Source organism: Mastigoproctus giganteus, chromosome 1 (assembly GCF_048544385.1).
Source record: "Mastigoproctus giganteus isolate SK-2022 chromosome 1, ASM4854438v1, whole genome shotgun sequence".
Classification (NCBI taxonomy): Eukaryota; Metazoa; Arthropoda; class Arachnida; order Uropygi; family Thelyphonidae; genus Mastigoproctus; species Mastigoproctus giganteus.
Genome location: NC_143575.1, coordinates 213878971 through 213898282, shown reverse-complemented (window position 1 = coordinate 213898282; position 19312 = coordinate 213878971). Strand labels below are relative to the sequence as shown.

Sequence of the window (19312 nt, the reverse complement as noted above, 5' to 3'; positions counted from 1 at the left end):
TTTGGACACATCACTTCATTCCCGTTTTTTTGGCATGCTCAGTCGGATAGCCACATCTCCAGTACTCAGGATGGTAAGTTATCGTCGTTTAAATGATTCTTTGAGATGTCGGGCCGTTGGATGACTTTAAGCTGGACAGACGGAGGTAGCACGTTGGCTTAATGTGTCACGCAGTGTCGTCTAAGCATTATGGAAACAGTTTCAGGAGACAGTACGGCACTATGGAACCAGTTTCAGGAACCATTACAAGAAGAACGGGCCAAAGGTCGCCCGAGGGCTACGTCCACCAGAACAGACCGTTATCTGGCTCTAACAGCAGGACGGAACCCTACGATGTTCTCTCATCAACTGTCCCTTGAGGTTGATGTAGCCACAGGTGAAAACATTTCCAACCGGACTGACTGTTAATGTTAAGAAGGCTCAATTCAAGTGGATTCTACGCAAGGAAGCCAGTGATTTGTATCCCATTAAATCCAAACCACCGCAGATCTCGTCGAAACTGGTGCCATGAACATGACTTGGAGTCACATGTTCATGACCAGTTTCGACGAATCCCGTTTTAGCCTATAAACAGATTCTAGACATTATTTCATCTGGAGACATCGAGGAATGCGGTACCATCCCTCCAACATCAGAGAAAGGGACACTTACGGTGGAGGCAGTGTTCTTTTGTGGGGCAGAATAATGATCAACGGCCTCACCCTCACCCCTCTTCGTGTTTTTGATTAGGGTGCCGTAATTGCGCAGAGATACCGAGAACAGATCCTCGAACCCTATGTGCGACTTTTTTAGGAGTACTGTTGGCCCAGAATTTCTTTTTCATGCACGACAACGCCACTACACATAGAAGTCAAGTGGTGGAGGAATATCTTGAAATTGAAGATATCCAACGACTGCCGTGGCCAGCACGATCCCTAGACTTAAATTCAATCGAAAGTGTGTGGGACACCCTTGGGCGTCGCATTGTACGCCCAAGGATGGCCAACGCTTTGGTCACTTGGTGAGCTGAGGTCTGTGCTGGTGGAAGAATGCCACAGAATCTTATAGACACCCTTATATCGAGCATGTTTCTCTGCCGTCACACCTGTTTAGCCGGTGGAGGGATCATACGCAGTACTGATGTCATGTGACCATATTTTCGAGCATCTTGTATCGACTTTTGTAATGTGACCTTTTTCATTATTCTTATACAATCTCTATAAATGACCCTTATACTTGTCGGAAGTTTCTCTCTGTCTCTTCATTTCATCGTTATTCTTTGGTACACCACAATACCAAATTTTATCTCGCTTCATCGCAAGCTGCACTAGTTACACCACATTTTCTAGGTGTTCTGTTATTAATTTTGTCGAGCAGTGTATAACAAAAAGTTACAATTTGGCTGTGGCAGCCTTTCTACCATTAAACACTAATACCACCATCACCATCCGAGACCACCACGGTTCCACTAATATACGTATAAAATTTCAGAAATATATGCTTTCTTCATAACCATCTTGCATAAGAAATAAATTAATACAGTAAATCCTCGCTTTAACAGATCTTAATTTAAGGAACTTCTGAAATAACAGTCAGCGTCTACTGAACAAGGTCTTTCAGTTAAAATATTTTCACAATGAAACAGAGTGCACTTTCGTTAGCCTTGTGGGGCTAACGAAACTTTGAAGTGAAATCATCAAACATCGGCATTGAAGTGAAAAGAATTAACTTTTATATATTATTTAATTAGTAACAACTTCATTAATTATTTACGTTTTTACTCTCTACCTCTTAAATATACAAAATGAAAATTCAATTCATTTAAGAAAAACAAAAAAAAAAAACACAAGAAAACCTGAAATGTAACACACTGCTTTCACACAGCTTATTTCATAGCATAATACTTTTTCATAACATTCTAGCAACTTCAGTGACCAAACATTCTAGCAACTTCAGTGACCATATGTATTTCTGTAAAATTTAACACATAATTGCATATAGCGTACAGGCCTCTCCTCTTATAGTCTGTTAAGAAAAAAAAAAAGAAAAAAGTCATATTGAAGCCATCCAAGACCAAACTTATAAGCCCAAATATGTATCATGTCCATAAATTGCGTGTTTTCTGGTCGATTTGCCTGTTTTGCTGGATGAAAAATTCGAGTTTCCAGGAGAGGGAGAGGGAGGGGGCAGGATTCTTTCTTCTAACTGGGGTAGTCCCACCAATGTACTGTTATTCCATGCTCATAGTAAGGCACATTCTATCAGAATGTACTTGCTATCTGTGCCTGAGACCAACTAACTCAGCCACGGAATGAAAAAAGCCCATAAAAGTTCCTCGCATCATTGACGGGATTCGAACTCAGGCCTTTTCCACTTGGTGCGAGGAGTACAGTGGTTATAAACAATATGCGACCCGCGCAGACTATAGTCTGTTAAAGCAAGGTTTTTTAATGTATAAAATTACAAGAGTCCTTAACTTTTTGGCATAAGTGGGCTACATTAAATGAAGTCTGTAATAAGAGCCTACGTTCGTGCAAAAACAGAAATATGAACATAACGAGAATGTTTAAGTCCAACGTCTCTCCGTCTATATTCTAGTAAAAGTATAAAGTAATGTAAAAAGTAATAACTTACTTTCTAAAATTTTGGAAGCACACAATATTCCCTCTTTCCCCTCCTTAAAGACCTCATTAATGGAAATACGATATGAAAAAACGTTAGTTACCGACCTGAAATTTAATATGAGAAATACTATTTACGTTTTACTGTATAAATCTAAATCAAAGAACTGCTTTCAGAAATAACAAATTTCGGAAGACTCGTGTAGATATTATTAAGAAACAGTCATAATCAAAAGTTTCCCCTTTTTGATGAAGATAAGCGTGGACACATTTTACGCTTTCGTAATGACATAACAACGCAAATTGCTTTTCCCTTGCATAATTTTCCTAAAGAAAAAATCCATCACTTGACCATCTATCATTCAGCTCGCAGCACTCTTATTTTTCTCTTCTCTGAGGCAGAGGGCTGTGTTGCAGGTCCTTTATAAAGAGAGCTGTTTTCCTCACAACTTTTCTTTTTTCAAGTGTCCTTGAAAGACAAATTCTTTAAATAATTTATGGGTGGCGACTACAACAAAAAATCAAATTTGCAGGTTCAATTAATTTCTCGCAGTTCTTAGTTAACAATTCGTTTAAGGAAATTTAGAAAAAGTCATATTTATAAGTAGCTAATCAAGCAGTGGCCTATTTTAACTGAGAGTTGCATAAAACTAGTCCAAGGACCGTGGGTTGGGGACCATTGTTCTACATCGAAGTGACACCATTTAGCGGAATTCTTATTAAAAGCACCACATTCTGTTCTGATACCTCTGAAGGAATCATGAACCAATTAAAAATCATGCAAAAAGAATCTTAATTCGAAAGGATGGAAAATGAATGCATACACGTTCCATTATACACCATATTATCGAAAAATAAGTTTTAAATAACCTTTTATTGATACATTATTTAATAATACTGTATGTTCGGCCCACCTTTAACTTTAATTACACAATGTATTCCTGTTGATAGACTCCGAAGTAAATTTTATTAGCAGGACGGCGGTATTTTAGTCCATTGCTCTTTCATCACAGTAGCTGATTTCGGGTCTAGACCGAAGCTAACGTTCGAGTTCATCTCAAAAATATTCATTGGAATTAAGTTGGGATAGCTGGGCAGGCCAGTGAATCTTTTGCACTCCATGTCTTCAAGCCAAGTCACTCCAGGCTGTACAATATGACATGGTGCATTGTCACGATTAAACAGAAAAAGTCCTCTCTCCATGCTGCTGTTACAATGTAGGAAGAGTAGAATTGACCAGAATCTCAGCGTACGACTCGGCATTCATTATTCCAGGAACAGTGATCAATGATCCCAGCTGAGACGCTGATAGACAAACTTCGCATTTCGAACGACACACTTTCAAATAACATTCTCTGGGCACTTTCCAGACCCAAAGACCATCTCGGAAAACCGTATATACCGTTATTCGTTACTCCTCCATAACACGACTTGCCAACGTTTCAGGTACCATTGGTATTACTGTTAGTATGGGCAAAACGATGGAAGGAGCAAGGTTATCTAGGACCAAAGTCAAAAATAAAATAAAGGTCTTGTGTGTAACACGTGACTAAGGGTAAAAATTCCCTGGACATTTAGTTTACTCAAACCTTTCGTGGCCGTAAACACCTCGATCAGGTCGCTCAGCTGATACCCGTTTTTCAAACACTGTAGCTCAAAAATCTCAAGTACCGCTTGACAGCCCTCGTGCGTAGCACAGTTGGTAGAATCACCGCCCTCTCCATACCGATTGGAAAAGACCTCAGTTCGAGTCCCATCGACGGCGGGAGGAATTTTTATGCACCTTTTCACAAGGTGGCTGGGTGAGTCAGTCTCAGGCGAGGGTAGCATGGATTTTTCTCCCGGAAACTCGGGTTTTTCGCTGGGTGAGTCGGTCGATTTTTTGTTTGTACCAACAAACAAAAAATCGACCACAAAACACATGCAATCAACAGACAGTATATGCGGAACAATATGGCCTTAGTCCCTGATTCTCCTAACACCCTACTACTATCCTCTTGACAAAAATATCTTGTGTTCTTTCCTGGAGAATTACCTGCAAGAAGCAGGTAATTCTCCAAAAAAAGGGCACAAAAACCAAAGATATAAGACCAGTGGCTAAAAATTTGACAGCCACATGTGAATAAAAAAATTTCTCCAAATGAAACAGGAACTACAATTATGGAACACTCAAGCTGAAAGCAAAATATTTGTAGACAGAAAGTAGCAGTAGTACTAGCTAGATTTCCATAGGACACACACACGCACACGCACACACGCACACGCACACGCGCACACACTCTGATTCGCCTGTTTTGACTCATGGGGGATAGTCTTCCTCTATGTATGCAATGTTGATCATAATGATGTATATATTATTTCGAAATTAGAACCACTACTTTCCGTTTTCTAAAACAATTACAAGAACCCATTATAAGAAATAGTGCGAATCTAGATGAGATATTTTCTTATCATAAATAAATCCGGCTATATGAAATATTCTGCTTCTAGACTTCTACCACCACAACTGTGTAAGTTTTTAAAGATATTCCTGTGAAGATTTACAGCTACAAAAACGGACATTATGCTATACGAAATCACTATTTTATTCAGGGATGGACATTACTCTCTGCCAGTTTTTTTTTTTTTTTTTTTTGTTTGTTTGTTCTGACCTACCTCACTGTAAACACCTATTCGTCGTGGATAGCACAGCTTTTATAATCACCATCTTCTCGTGCCAGATAGAAAAGCTCTGAGTTCGAATCCCGTCAGCGACGTGAGGAATTTTTATCTATTTATTTTATTTTATTAATTTTTTTAACAATGTAGTTGAGTTAGTCGGTCTCAGGCGAGGACTGCATCGTTTCTTCCTCCGGGAAACACTGGTTTTCCGTTCAGCAAACCGACCAAAGGATACACGCAATTTCAGACACAATATACTGCTGCCTTATGGCCTTAATTGCTTTAACGCTTAACACACACCTAACACCTGGAAAAGTCACTGTAAATTTCGTGGACGATCGCCTAACATCCACCTTCTTGATGAAGAATTGTCAGCAGGAGATTAACTAGTACAATCAAGCCCATTCCATGCGTAAATAAAACTCCCGGCACAATAAAAGTCGATCGAAATATTTATTTCATTTTTTAACAAATAATGATGTGAAAATCTTTGCGACATAATTTCATTAGGTAATGGACGTATAGTTTTTATTTCCTTGTGTTTGTTTCTTTATATTTCGAAATTATATATGTTAGATGGAATGATGTATTTATTATTAATTTTCAAAAGTATGAGGTGTAACTTGACTGGTAATATGTAGCGTTTTCAGAAAAAGAGCAAAATACCATCTGCCTCCTTGGAATGTTCATTCTTTAAGTGCTTCTTGGCTTTGATCTAGGTAGGATCACTTTACTGTCATGGCATTAAGTGTATTGGTGAATATATGGTGCTTTGATGATAACGAATATTTTGAAGTTTTTAGAAATTTAAAGTAATTGGCAAATTCCGTGACTGTCTACATTCCATGTCTGCTGTTCCATGAGAAGTCTGTAAGTCTACTGGCTTCTGAACAACCTTTGATTGTTTACCAGAATAACAGGAAATACTTATTTGTAAGTGTACCACGTTTATCAGAGTCTGTATATTCTCACAATTTAGTTAATAAAGACAGTGCATTACATTTCAGGCGCTTTCGGTTTGTTTTTTTTTTTATTAAATTAAATTAATTTTTTTTCTGTGATTAATAGAAGTGAAAAGTAAATACTGTGTAATTATCTCCTTATAAATTAATTACCAAGATTATAACTTTAAAGAACACTTAATAAAATTCTGTAGCTTTACTATCTCTAAACTTGGCATTCAGTTTAATTACAAGTGTATAATATTTATTACTCTTCTCCCGTATACTATTTTTTTTTGTCTTTTTTTCTCTATTTGTATATATCCTCAGTATATGGCTATATGTATATAGTCACATACTGAGGAGTACTATCCCAATTTGTCTGAAACGTAAAATAATGAACCAATGTATACTCCCCACCATGACTTATTGAAGTGAAACTTGGGCATTCACCAAAAGAATGGAAGAGAAGCTGAGAACTACACAGCGAAGAATGGAACGAATTATATTAGGAATGAGACTGTTGGATAAGAAGAGAAACACATGGATTAGGCAACAAACACAAGTAAAAGACATTCTTATCAAAACCAAAGAACTGAAATGGACTTGGGCAGGACACACTGCTCGAAGACATGATGACAAATGGACTAAGAAAATAACAGAATGGTACCCAAGAGGAGCGATCGAGCTAAAAGAAAACCTGGAAGACAACAACGGAGATGGACAGATGAAATTCACGAATTTATGGGTAGTAAATGGATGGCCATTGCACAAAACAGAAAGAACTGGCAAGTTGCTGGAGAGGCCTTCATCCTGCAGTGAATTAAAATGGCTAATGATGATGATGATGTATATATCTTGCACAAGCTACATCATGTTCACGAATCTTACATAACAATACCCACGAAGCATGCACGGACTATCTAAAGCTAATAATACTGTATTAAGACCGAATTTAATCTTTGAATTTATTTTTTTCCGTACAAATTGTATGGAAAAAAGAAATAATAATTTCCGGATTTCTGTTTGTCCTATTTTAATGAAATTTGGAATGGCTCGAACAAATATTTTTAAAAGTCACAAATATAAAATTTCAACAAAATCCGCCCATTGGGAGCCGAGTTGTAACAGACGGATGGACATGGTGAAGATAATAGGCGCATATGCATATATGATGGGTCTGTGGTAATTATAAAAAGCTATATTTATGTAATGAACAGGAAAATTTCTCGGTGATCCGACTGGGCTATTGTTTCTGGTAAATTAGGTTGAACAGGGTTTGTTTGAAACAAATTATAGAAAGGCAATTGAATTTAATGTGCTAGTATTCCAGTGCTTTTTTCGATATGGAAAAAACATTTGATAGATAGCACAATAACGGAAGATGTATTGAACATCCATACAGTAATGCAGTGGTTTTCAACTGCTGTGCCGCGGCACCTTAGGATGCCGCAACAACACTCCAGGGGTACCACGTAATTTCAGTTTAAGTTACTTAAACTTATTATTTTTTAAAATTTATATGTATATTTCATTATAAAATGGTGTACAGTACCTTTTTAATTTTGTGGTGATCTATTATTGATATTTACTTAGTACCTCTATATAAAGAATAAAATTATATACTGTATATATATAATTTGTATTATGAAATGTAATTTTTATAATTATATTATTGTAATAAATATCATATAACATATTTTTCTTAATATTTTATATATATATATATATATATATAGAGAGAGAGAGAGAGAGACAGAGAATCGGATCTAACAGACAAAAAATTGAGTAGGGGTGCCGCAAAATAAAATAAATTACTTAGGGGTGCCGTTATTAAAAAAAGGTTAAAAACCACTGCAGCAATGTATTAGAAGAAAGAAATATACCTAAAAACCTTATCAGAATAGTGAAAAAAATTTATACGGAAAAATCAAATACTAATAAAAACTGAAAGCACATTACGTAAAGAAGTACCAATCAGAAAATGTGTAAGACAAATGATTTCATTGAGTCCAACCCTCTTCACTTTTATTATGGATAAAATTATTAGAAAAGTGTTGAAATAGGAAATAAAGAATTTAAATGATAAATTATGCAGATGACACAGTACTTCTGTCACAAAGAGAAAATGATTTATAAATATTGCTGCAGAGATTTAAGAAAACTGCAGCAAAATATAATATGAAAATTTCAGTAAAAAAACAAGATCGGTAACATTTTCTATGGATCCTGTAAGAGTTGAGTTTGAATTAGAAGAAAAATAGTAGAACGGCTAACGGGCATAGGAATTAACACAGCAGTAGACTAGAGGAAGAAGTCATAAACTGGGCAAACAGTGCTAACAAAATGGCTAGATACTTAAATAATACTGTTTGGAACAATAAGAACCTAAGAAAAGAAACAAAAAGAAGATTGTGTAAAGCAGTTGGAAGATATATTTTGACATACGGATGCGAAAGCGGAGTCGAAACACACAAAAAAATAAATAAACAAATAAATGAAACCACACAAAAGAAGGAACTACGTAGATTACGCAGAAATTAATAAAAGGATAAGGTCAGGAGTCTGCAATAAAAGAAGAATATGAAATTGAACTCACAAAACAACTGAATAAAAAATTAGAAGACAAAAATGCAATGTAACAAATCAACCGAATGAAAAAATACACAAGATTAGTTAAAAAAAAAAAGAAAAAAAAAGGAATTGACACCAAAAGGCAAGAGAGGCCTAGGAAGACCCTAATTAAAGTGGATTGTTGTTGTTGTAGTGGGGTTTTAGGAGCATCAGCGACTAAGGCCATATTGCTCCGTATATGCTATCTGTAAATTGTGTGTGTTCTGTGGTCGATTTTCTGTTTGATGGACGAAAAACCTGAGTTTCCGGGAGAAAAAACCACGGTACCCTCGCCTGAGACCGACTAACTCAGTCACATTGTGAAAAAGGCCCATAAAAGTTTCTCACTTTATTCACGGGACTAGATCTCAGGTCTTTTCTAACCAGTGCGGGGAAGACGGAGATTCTACCAACTGTGCTACCCGCGAAGGTTTCATGCTATTGCGGTAGTATTAGCACCCTGTCCTGGTCCCTCCTACGTCCTCATTCTACGTTTAAAATAAGTTAAGACCAGTTACTTTCTCATAGTAAGCAATGTAAAGTAGCATATAAATTGATCTGTATTGCAATAAGATTAAGTGCAAGAAGATTAGAAAAAGAGCCGTCCTCATCAAGACTTATATTAAAAAATTTTAAAGGTGAGATAGAGACATACGAATACTGCTCCAGGCTGCTTGACAACCGCAGACAGCTTACATTTAACCAAAGACAAACACGGACCTCCAGAAGACAGTGATTTTCAACTTCAGAACACAGACAAATGAGAGAGTTAGAGTTCGAATTAGTGCAAACTTGGCTTTGGTAAAAGCACAGTGTAAGAATCACGATTTAAAACTTCAGTTTTAAATGAACTTCAAACATCCCGAAACGTCTGGTTTAATAAAACTCTCTTCCGTGATGCCACAAGAAAATAATATAACAGTGGACATGAAAGAAAGACAAGGAGACAAGCTGATAAGTCTCTCTTATCCCATTATGCGATCTCTTTTCTCACAATAAAATATGAACATAAACTTTACACCCTCTGAGGGTGGTTAAAGAGGTAAAAAAATGGTCACAGAAGTTCAGTCCTTGTACTTATTTGCCTTGACTGTATTTTGACTTATACAATTTGTGTATACTAGTGCATTTATTAAATGGGCTTTCAATAATATGTATATTTCAATAGGCATTACCGTCATTCACGCCATGTTGGTATCATTGTTTGTGTATACGAGTGTATATACAAACAGAATATTCAAACTGACTTTTTTCAATGTTAATTTTCCAACATCTGTTTCGGACTAAGAATTTAAAGATTCCTCCCCGCGTAATTTTCACCACTTCAACAAACTGCGAAAATGCATGGTGGAAGTAACATTTGTCATATGCCCTTGAATATTCATTATAAATTGGAGTGCGTGTTACCTCCTCTTCATCTTTTCCAAGTGATAAATGAATGAAATCACACTTTGATCTTTCGGAGTGATCTTGGTCCCGACTGTTATCAGCAAATATTATTACTAGACACGCCATCCATTAATTTATTTCTTACTCATTGACTTCTGTATTGCGTATTTGAATCTAGATTTTCTACTGCTGCTATAGATTTCAGGGACGCTGGCCTTTTTTGAAATCCATTTTGCCGTATGGAAAACGCAGCTTGGTTTACTCTTATATATAAAATCAGTGGAAATACATTACTCTGTTATAGCAAAAAACAAATTTTCTCTTCTTTGTACGTACAGTGTGTGGTACAAAGAAAATTCATGTTAAGCACGGTCGACCCTTTGTAATATGGTATCATTATCCATTAATATAATTTTGAATCTTTTTTTTTTTTTTTTTTCAGTTTTTCTGAAAACGGATGTGCTATTGAGTATACTTTTGAAGTTTTTTTTTTATGCATTCATTATAAATAAATAAATAAAGATTTTATCTCGCTTAAGTTGAACTCTGTATTCTGTACAGCTTATACTAGAACCAAGTCTGAACCACAGCTTGAGAATTGTTAAAATTCTCAAGCTGTGGAGCTTGAGAATTTTAAACAGAACCCGAAGAACCTTTTATTGTACGATTGGCAAAAGGTTAAAAATCGAAGACCCGATGTGTGTGCCTTTGGAGTTCTCTGACCAAATGGCAGAGTAATGTATTTTTGCCGAGTCGTGTAGCCTGCAGTTACAGACACCATTACCAACTAGCGGTGATTACGTCTGGCGACAACAGCATCATGAAGGAATGGCCACAAATTTACAAAACATGAATTTGCAATTTAATATATTCATCATTAGATATTATGTAACTCCTTTTACAGTAGTAATCTGTAATCACTCTTAATGAGAAATACTGTATATGGCTATGAACAGATGGACAGACAGAACATAGCAATGCGATAAGTAACCAATCAGCGTTCACTCGCGTATTATAGTTTAGGCATACTTCTGATGTTGCCTAACCTGTGCTAAACACTTCGCAGTTTGTCTAGACCAGCCGTTTTTAGTCGAAGTATATTCTATCGTATCGAGACATACCAAAACAAAAAGGAACTAAACCCAGTCAGGAGATCAAAAAACACTTGCGACTTGTTGGCTCAAAAAAGGGCTTGTCATTGCCAGAAACAGAAGGCTGTTCTGGCAATGGCAAGTTCACTTTCTGTTTCTGGCAATGGCAAAGCCAATAGTTCACTGGTGAACTATTGGCGAACTATCTATTTTCGATCTTTGTTCGTACTATTTGCATATTTTAATTGTTAAAATTATTTTGTTGAATCCGTTTTCGTGCCTCATATAATTAAGAAATAAATTAATACAAAAAATAGGAGAAGACTTTGGCATTTTACTTTATTTTTAACCAGACAGACGTTTACTTAACCGGCAGGAAAAAAACCTAATGACAACTTAATTCAGTGTAAAGCTGACTGCACAACCTTACACAGAAAAGATTGATGGATTATATTCTTTTCGTATTGACTAAAATTACGTTCACATTTACGACATCTGTTAGTCAGTCTCTGTAAAACATATACCTGTTTAAATTACATAAATTCAATTGCTCTTATTATTAATAACTTCTGATAAATCTGAGGTTATTGATAATATTAATTAACTAGAATTATAATCTGTAAACAGTATCTTATCTTAATGCCCCTAATATGCCACAAATGGCCTCGGTGGATTCCTTTACGCAAGGTATAAGGAGTTTATAAAACATACACCGTGGATTGTAATATTACCTTCGAAACACAAGTATATGAATCGCTCCCTTAGACACTTCGATCAGTAGCCGTCAAAATCTGTACAATATACTAACCCCTCTTTTAGAAATACACCGCACTTCTGCAATCTCAGATGTGCTGTCACGAAAAACTGATTGAAACATAAATTAGTTTTCTCCGTTCTTGCCAGGGAGGTCATCCAGACAGCGATACACTGACGTGAACGAGTTTTCGTTAGTTTTCTGCAGTCAGTTAAGTGATTGTCTGTCTGTCTGTCTAGAATATATAACCTATTTAAGTTTGCGATCAGTCCATAAATTTAGCAAATAGCTACTTTTGTGTCGCCTCTAAATCAGTATTTTCTTTCTTTCCACCAGGGGTCGCATGCAAGGAGGTGGAGATATCCATTCTGCTCTTGGCATCCTGCCAGACAAATTGAAGACCGAATTAGCCCTCCATGTGAACCTGAAAACGTTGAAAAAGGTTTGATTTATTTGTAGTTGTCTCTGAGATGAACTGCTTTGTTGATAGTTCATTATTCATCCACCTTCTGCCAATGAAAGGATATTCCGGCGCGCCATCTATAGATATTGACCGAAACTATAAAACTAAAAGAATTATCCTCAAAAGTAATCTTATTGCATAGCTCTTCTACTCTGCGAGCATATAAATTTTTTATTCTCCTAATTACCGTTGTTTCTTATATAACTTTTCAGATACATCGCATAATCTCAAGAATCATTGAGTGAAGTAAACAATAAACAAGCATACTATCTTTTAAAATTGCTTTATTAAAAGTACAGTACTTGCGTTTTTGAGATGCAGATCTCCATCATCATTAAAGTAACTCTTCGGTGATGAAATGTATGAAGTGTTTATATTTAATTGGAAAACTTTTTCAACGAAATGAAATATTCTGATGAATTAAATTTTAAAAATACGTTTTTTTTTAAATTTTTTTTTATTTATTTTAATTCATCGGAAGTTACAGACTTCGCTCGGTTCAGCAGCATTTTCTAATAATAATTATTATTATTATAATTTTTCAAATCGGCTAACTAAGCTTCACTTGAAGAGGACCTCAGAAATTCTACCAATCATCGACGGGACTCGAACGCAACTACAAACGAGTGACATTTGAGGAAACCACTATACTGTCACGGAGGGTAGCATCTCTGTAAATGTATAATTTCTGTATTCATAGTTCAAAGTGTGTGCTAAGTAACCTTGATCGCTCACCGCCTGATTCTAGGTTAATTCATTACAGATTAAAGGATCACGTTCATATATCCTTAACACTCGCCAGGATATACAGTAGAAAGTTAAATCGCATAGTAGGTCAACTATATAGTTGAACCATTTCAGATGGCATTTAATTAATTAACAGAAACTGTTTCACAACTAACACCGCCCGACACAAATCAATTTGCACTAAGCATTTATCATATGCTTGAAAAGCTTTGGTAATGTAGATTAGACTATCTGCACTTACACACGACTCGAATGCGGAAGGTAACGGAAGCTGTATGTACATTGAAATGGTTGTTGCATTTCTAAAATATAGAGGAAGTGAAAGGTAATTTTGAAATTTATCTAGCAAGAGAACGGTGACATTAAGATTCATAAACCTATAGTACTGTAGCACCATGGATGGATTGCGAAGATGGAAGAAATTTACGAATATTCACTTCAATATTTGTTCTTTGTCATTTTGCAAAAATACATAAGCTGTGAAGAAGACAGTGTTTCCAGAAAATGTAAGCAAAGATAAAGAATGAATAGGACATAAAATGGAAAGTTTGGATTTGAAGGGTTTCTAATGCATAGGTTCCGAACGAAATTGGTGAAATTCGAAATACCTGTTTCAGAAGAGCAGTGCCATAGAAGTACAATACCAGGTCTGTACAAACACATGTAGACGTGGAACATGTATTTATAAGTCAAAGCACGACATGGCTTTGGGAAAGGTTTGTACACGTTTACAGATTTCCGGAAAAAACAAAATTTTTCAAGTCTTCCAGTTGTTATTGTAGTTATTGTGTTGCTTCTGCGGTAAAGAAACGAAATCTATAAGATGTCTTGGTGTAAATTGTACACGCAATTTACACTTGTATGTAAATTGCGTGTTTTCTATGGTCGGTTTGTCTGTTTTGCTGGATGAAAAATCCGAGTTTGCGTGGTAAAAATTTTATAATCCTCAGTCAAGACCGATTAACTCTGTACGATGTAAAACTTGCATTAAAAATTCCATCTGGGTTCTTGGTTGCTTCATCATGACAATACGTTTGCACTTTGAGCGTATTCCATGCAGAAATTTTCAGCTGAACACTACATTCTGCAAGTGTCATAGTCTCCATATAGTTCTTACTTAGTTCCACATGACGTTTTCCCTCTTTTCGTAAAAATAAAGAAAATCCTAATGGAGATAGATTTGATGGTGTCTAAATCATAAAACAAAATGCTACTTTGATCGAATGCGAAAAAACGAGACCTTAATCCGTAAAAAAAAATATATATATACAATAGAAATTGCACGTCTATGTGATGAAGAGCGATGTGAATCAATTAGAAAAGAGTTTCTTTCATATAGAATTGAGAACTTTTGTATAGGTTTAAGCTGTACGTCACAGTATTGCAACTACAACTTAAACTAGTAGTAATACTCCATAGTAGGGCAGATTTTGTATTTGTATTGGAGTAATAATTGTTCAGAAATAGAATAACTAGGGGAGCGAAAAATAAAAATAGCTTTCTGAATGCTCAGGTACATTTATATTATTTTTTGAAATATCAATTTTATTCTTATGCTGTATATTGACAGAAGTGTACGTCCAACCCTTTTATTATATAAATCTCAGATATGGAGTAATACAGTACGAGTACTGAACTCCCCCCATTGGCAGTGATAGCAGCCGGTGTCTATCATCCGATAATTGGATTTCTGTCAGAAAAAGTTCGTTGGGTTTGGCAGACTGTAAGTGGAAATGAAATCATTGAGATTAGAACTGAGATCACATATTTCGCTCACTGGCTGCAATAGTGGCATAACTCAAAAATTGTAATTCTGAGAAAATCGATAACAAAAATTAGGCTTTAAAAATTAGTTTCTTCAGAATTAAATAAATTATATGATTGCTGAAATATATTGTGATCCATCTCATCATACCCAGTAGTACCCAAAATTAGGCTGGCTTGATCAACATTCCCTTATGGGTAACCAGAATACTCGAAAATTTAACTCTCCTTTTGAGTTGTGCCACTATTGCACCAACAAACACTCAAAATTTGACTTGAGTCTCCTAAAGATGGAAGGTAATTAGGATGAAGAACAAAAAAAAAAAAAAAACCATTAAACAAGAGCTTTATTTATATTCAATTTATATTCATAAACTCAGGAGCATGTATGAACTACAGGCGCCTCCGTAGCCAGGTGGGAAGGAGCAGCAGTGCGTAGCGCACGCTTCTTGATTAGACCGGGGTTTGAGCCCGTCACCACCAAATACGGAGGATGCGGAAAGGTCAAGGAATGACCACCGCATATCCCGGAGCAATATGGCCTTAGTTGCTAATGCTCCTAAAAAAAAAACCAAATAACAAAATAATATGAACTACATTTTAATCTTTGAGAACATAATTGTGGTAAAGCATAAATAAGAACAAGAAGTTAGTACGAAACTATTGATGTACAAACAAGCAAAAATTTAGTCATTCTTAGAAAAATTTAATCCCTCGCAAATTAGCTTTTAGACTGTTATAAAATGCGGTATGGCATTTGGGAATTGTGTTATTGTTCAACAAACATTGGAGGTCACTGTGCTTCTTTTTCGAAATCGGATTGGAACTCTTGTAGGCTTTTTCAATTCGAAATCTACAAATGACTCCAAAGGTTTCTTGTTTTACTAGCTTTAACATAAACTGATTTATAATCGTCCTGTTTGTATGATATTTTATAAAAGAAAGAGTCTAAATACTGCTTTTCTACTTTAAAGATAGCAATGTCATTGCAGTTGAACACCACTTCATCAGTATTTTCACTAAATTTCATAGAAGTTCGTCGGGCCAAATCTTTCAGGTCGTAAAAATTGTAATATCTCATCTCTGTCACCTTGAAAGGGTTTCTTGTCCTTCTAGAAGTTCTAGCTAATGTAACGTATTGCGATGGACGAATACAGGACAAGACTTTAGCTGTCTTTTAATATTTTTTTATATTAATGAGTGTGCACAGTCATCCTCGTTTTGCGTATGATCTACAACAAGAAATTTGTGTGTGATGGTTTTGATTCGAAAGTTCGTCACACATACAAATCGGTTATAATAAATTTTGAGTATAATAGCGGCTCAATCAAAATAATGTCAACTGATATTAAAAACAAGAAAGTTGCATTACATTCCAATACTGACACTACTCAAAAAGGGTCACTGTTACTTGAATACTCCCTTCTGGATTCTGGGGTGCTGGACCTGATTCATTGCGTAGGGTCTGGTGCTCTAATGGTTCTATTATCTATGGCATATAGTTGGAGATTTGCTGGACAGTACCTTTATTGGGTTTGAAGGTTCCAGTGCATGTAGAACAGCAAATGGGGAAATATTCAGTCGAACTGTGATTTTTGAAGTTTATAGTTGTACCATCCAGACTATTGAATATTATTGTTGTTTTATTATATATATATTTTTTTTTCCTGCTGGCCCCCTAGTGTAAGTGTAAGTGTAAGTGTGTTTAGGGTCAAGCAGCACCAGGGGTTTCCCCCATCTCCGAGTAGCTTACATTGTGGTGTGTTACAGTACGCTGTAAATGCCAGAGATTTAAAAGTGTATGGGTTTTCGATCGTTTAGTGTCATGTACCGTTGTTCTTCTGGTCATTTAGCCGCTAAACCCCAATTGGGGGCCCAACGTCGCCCCACTTACGCCCTGTGGAGGCAGACCGGGAACCCAGTAGCTTATATGCACTCTGGCAGGTCCTGCCACCTAATTTCCTGAGATTTCGGTGGCTACGACCTTAAAAAAAAAAAAAATGGGGACACTTAAGTTTAGAAAAGCCAGGAGAGGTTAATATGGTTCAGTTTTCAGTTTAGACATGGTTAATTTTGATTAGTTATGTGTGGTTTACGCTGGCATATTAGTCAGAGTAGGGTGAAGAGACTGAAGACTGGGGGGAAAGACAGAAGTATGGGGTCGATAGGAAAGGCAACCCCAGGTGGTCAGTAAGGCATGCCCATGCTTCACCAGGCGAAATATATGGGGTGGTAGGGGAGGGAGGAAGTAAAGTGTAAAGTGTAAAGTGTGTTTGGTGTCAAGCGGCACCAGGGGTTTCCCCCATCTCCGCATTGCTTGCATTGTGATGGGTGTGCCAGTTTACTGGAAATGCCAGAGATTCAAAAGTGTATGGATATTGTACATGTGTAGTGTCGTGTACCGTTGTTCATCTGGTCATTTAGCCGCTGGACCCCTACTGAGGCCCAACGTTGCCCCACTTTAGCCCCGTGGAGGCAGACCAGGAAACACCAGTCGACTAAGATTTACTCTGGCAGGTCCTGCCACCTAATTTCCTGAGATTTCAGTGGCTAGGACCTTAAAAAAAAAAAAAAAAAAAAAATATATATATATATATATTTGTATATATATATATATATATATATATACACATATATATATATATATACATACACATAAAACACACACAGGTGTATATATATATACATACGTGCCACACACAAACATATATACATATATACACACCCTCTATGCGCTTGCGTGGCAGGGAGGCGCTAGGAATGGAAGGCCGAGAGAAGTGGGCGAAGGTGATTTTAGATTGTGTGGGGCATTGCATGCAGGTAGAGTGGGGAGTAGATTGAAGACTGGGGGGGAAAGGCAGAGACATGGAGCCGATAGAGAAGACAGCTCCAGTTTACAGTGGGGCAAGCCCATGCCCCACCAGAGAGTAAGAATGGGGGTGGCGCGTGGGGGGGATACGGTGGAACCGTCACCTCCCCCACCCACCGGGGAGGGGTGGAATAGTTGAGACAGGCAAGGGAGCTGGCTCAGGTCGCCAATACGGCGTGCATGCAGAGACTGCGATTTGTTCATTGGCACTTGGTATAGACTAGTAGGATTGAGCCACTTGTAGGATTTAACTCCTCTTCTCTGATGTCCGTGTGAGCCAAGTTTGGTCGCCTATTTGGAGGTCGCTCTTTGCAAATGGGACCTGTCCAGTTAAATCAGATTTTAGCATTCATAGGGTAATGCGTAGAGGGCTGCTCGCCGCTTTTGGTGTATACTCCGTCTGTAGGTCAAGATTGAGTATTCAAGAAGCAAACCTGGTCCATTTGATAAGTCTGTCAATTCAGTGCAGTTAATGCAGCATTTGTTGAGTAGTCGCTCAAGGGACCCATGTCCCGTCCATGGATATTTGGAAGAGTAGGATTTATTGTCCATTAGGGCGGATTCCGTTGTTGTTTGGGAGAATGGATCTGTCAACCAAAATGCAAGTCCGGGTCGTATATTGTGCACGGAGGCTGTGCTTGCTCTTTTGTTTGGAGGTTGCCCTTGGGAGCCATGGCCCGTCGGTGAGTCAATTTGCAGAGAAAAGGAAGTGAGTATGGTTCAGGTGAGTTTCAGTTCTGCCATGATGTCCAGCGTTATCCACTGGGGTAGAATTGTGAGGTTCTCCCCCCATACTCCTCCTGTGACACGTGTTCCGTTTGGTTATAGTTGGTGATGAGTTGGGATATTATGGTCCTACCCCAGTAATCTGGTATGGATGGAATTATAAAAGTTTCCACTTGATCATGGAGCTTTCAGATTTGGAGTGCGTGGAGTACTACATTTGTCCTTGTTGTTCGTGATTTGGAGGCAGTGGAAGGGTTAGTCGTCTAGTGTATAGGCTCTGAGCAAATTCAGTTAAGGCTTTGTAGGTTGTCCCATCCTCCAGCAGGTGGTGCTCCTGGTCTTTGGGGTTGCAGCGCACTTGTGTGATCAGCTGGGCACGTAGATCATCATACAGTTCACACTCATGCATCTGGTGATCCCAGGTCTCGGGGGAGCCACAGGCACATGCAGGATTGTTTGTGATTCCAAGGAGATGAAGCTTGTGACGGATTGCTCCGTGTCCTGTAAGGAGGTAGGTGACATGCAGTCCGGGGCAAAACCATGTCGGAAATATAGGGTACACTTGCTCCAGATTTGGAAGGAACTTTCGCGTGACTTCTCCCTTATCAGAGTCTATCCAGCGCTGTTGCCAGATTGATCGGAGGTAGATTTGAAGCTTGTTCTTCTCGGCTTTCCAATTGCTTGTCGGATCTGT

General features: G+C 37.3%; 1 protein-coding gene across 1 annotated transcript in view; it reads left to right on the top strand.

Moving 5' to 3' along the window:
* Positions 1 to 19312, top strand: part of Cngl (Cyclic nucleotide-gated ion channel-like) — a gene marked incomplete at its 5' end in the record, with an annotated part of 316907 nt that overhangs the window by 170843 nt on the left and 126752 nt on the right. The window contains one exon of the mRNA XM_090368676.1: positions 12386 to 12491. Within this exon, the coding sequence (XP_090224802.1) occupies positions 12386 to 12491 (106 nt within the window). The remainder of the gene's footprint in view (positions 1 to 12385; positions 12492 to 19312) is intronic.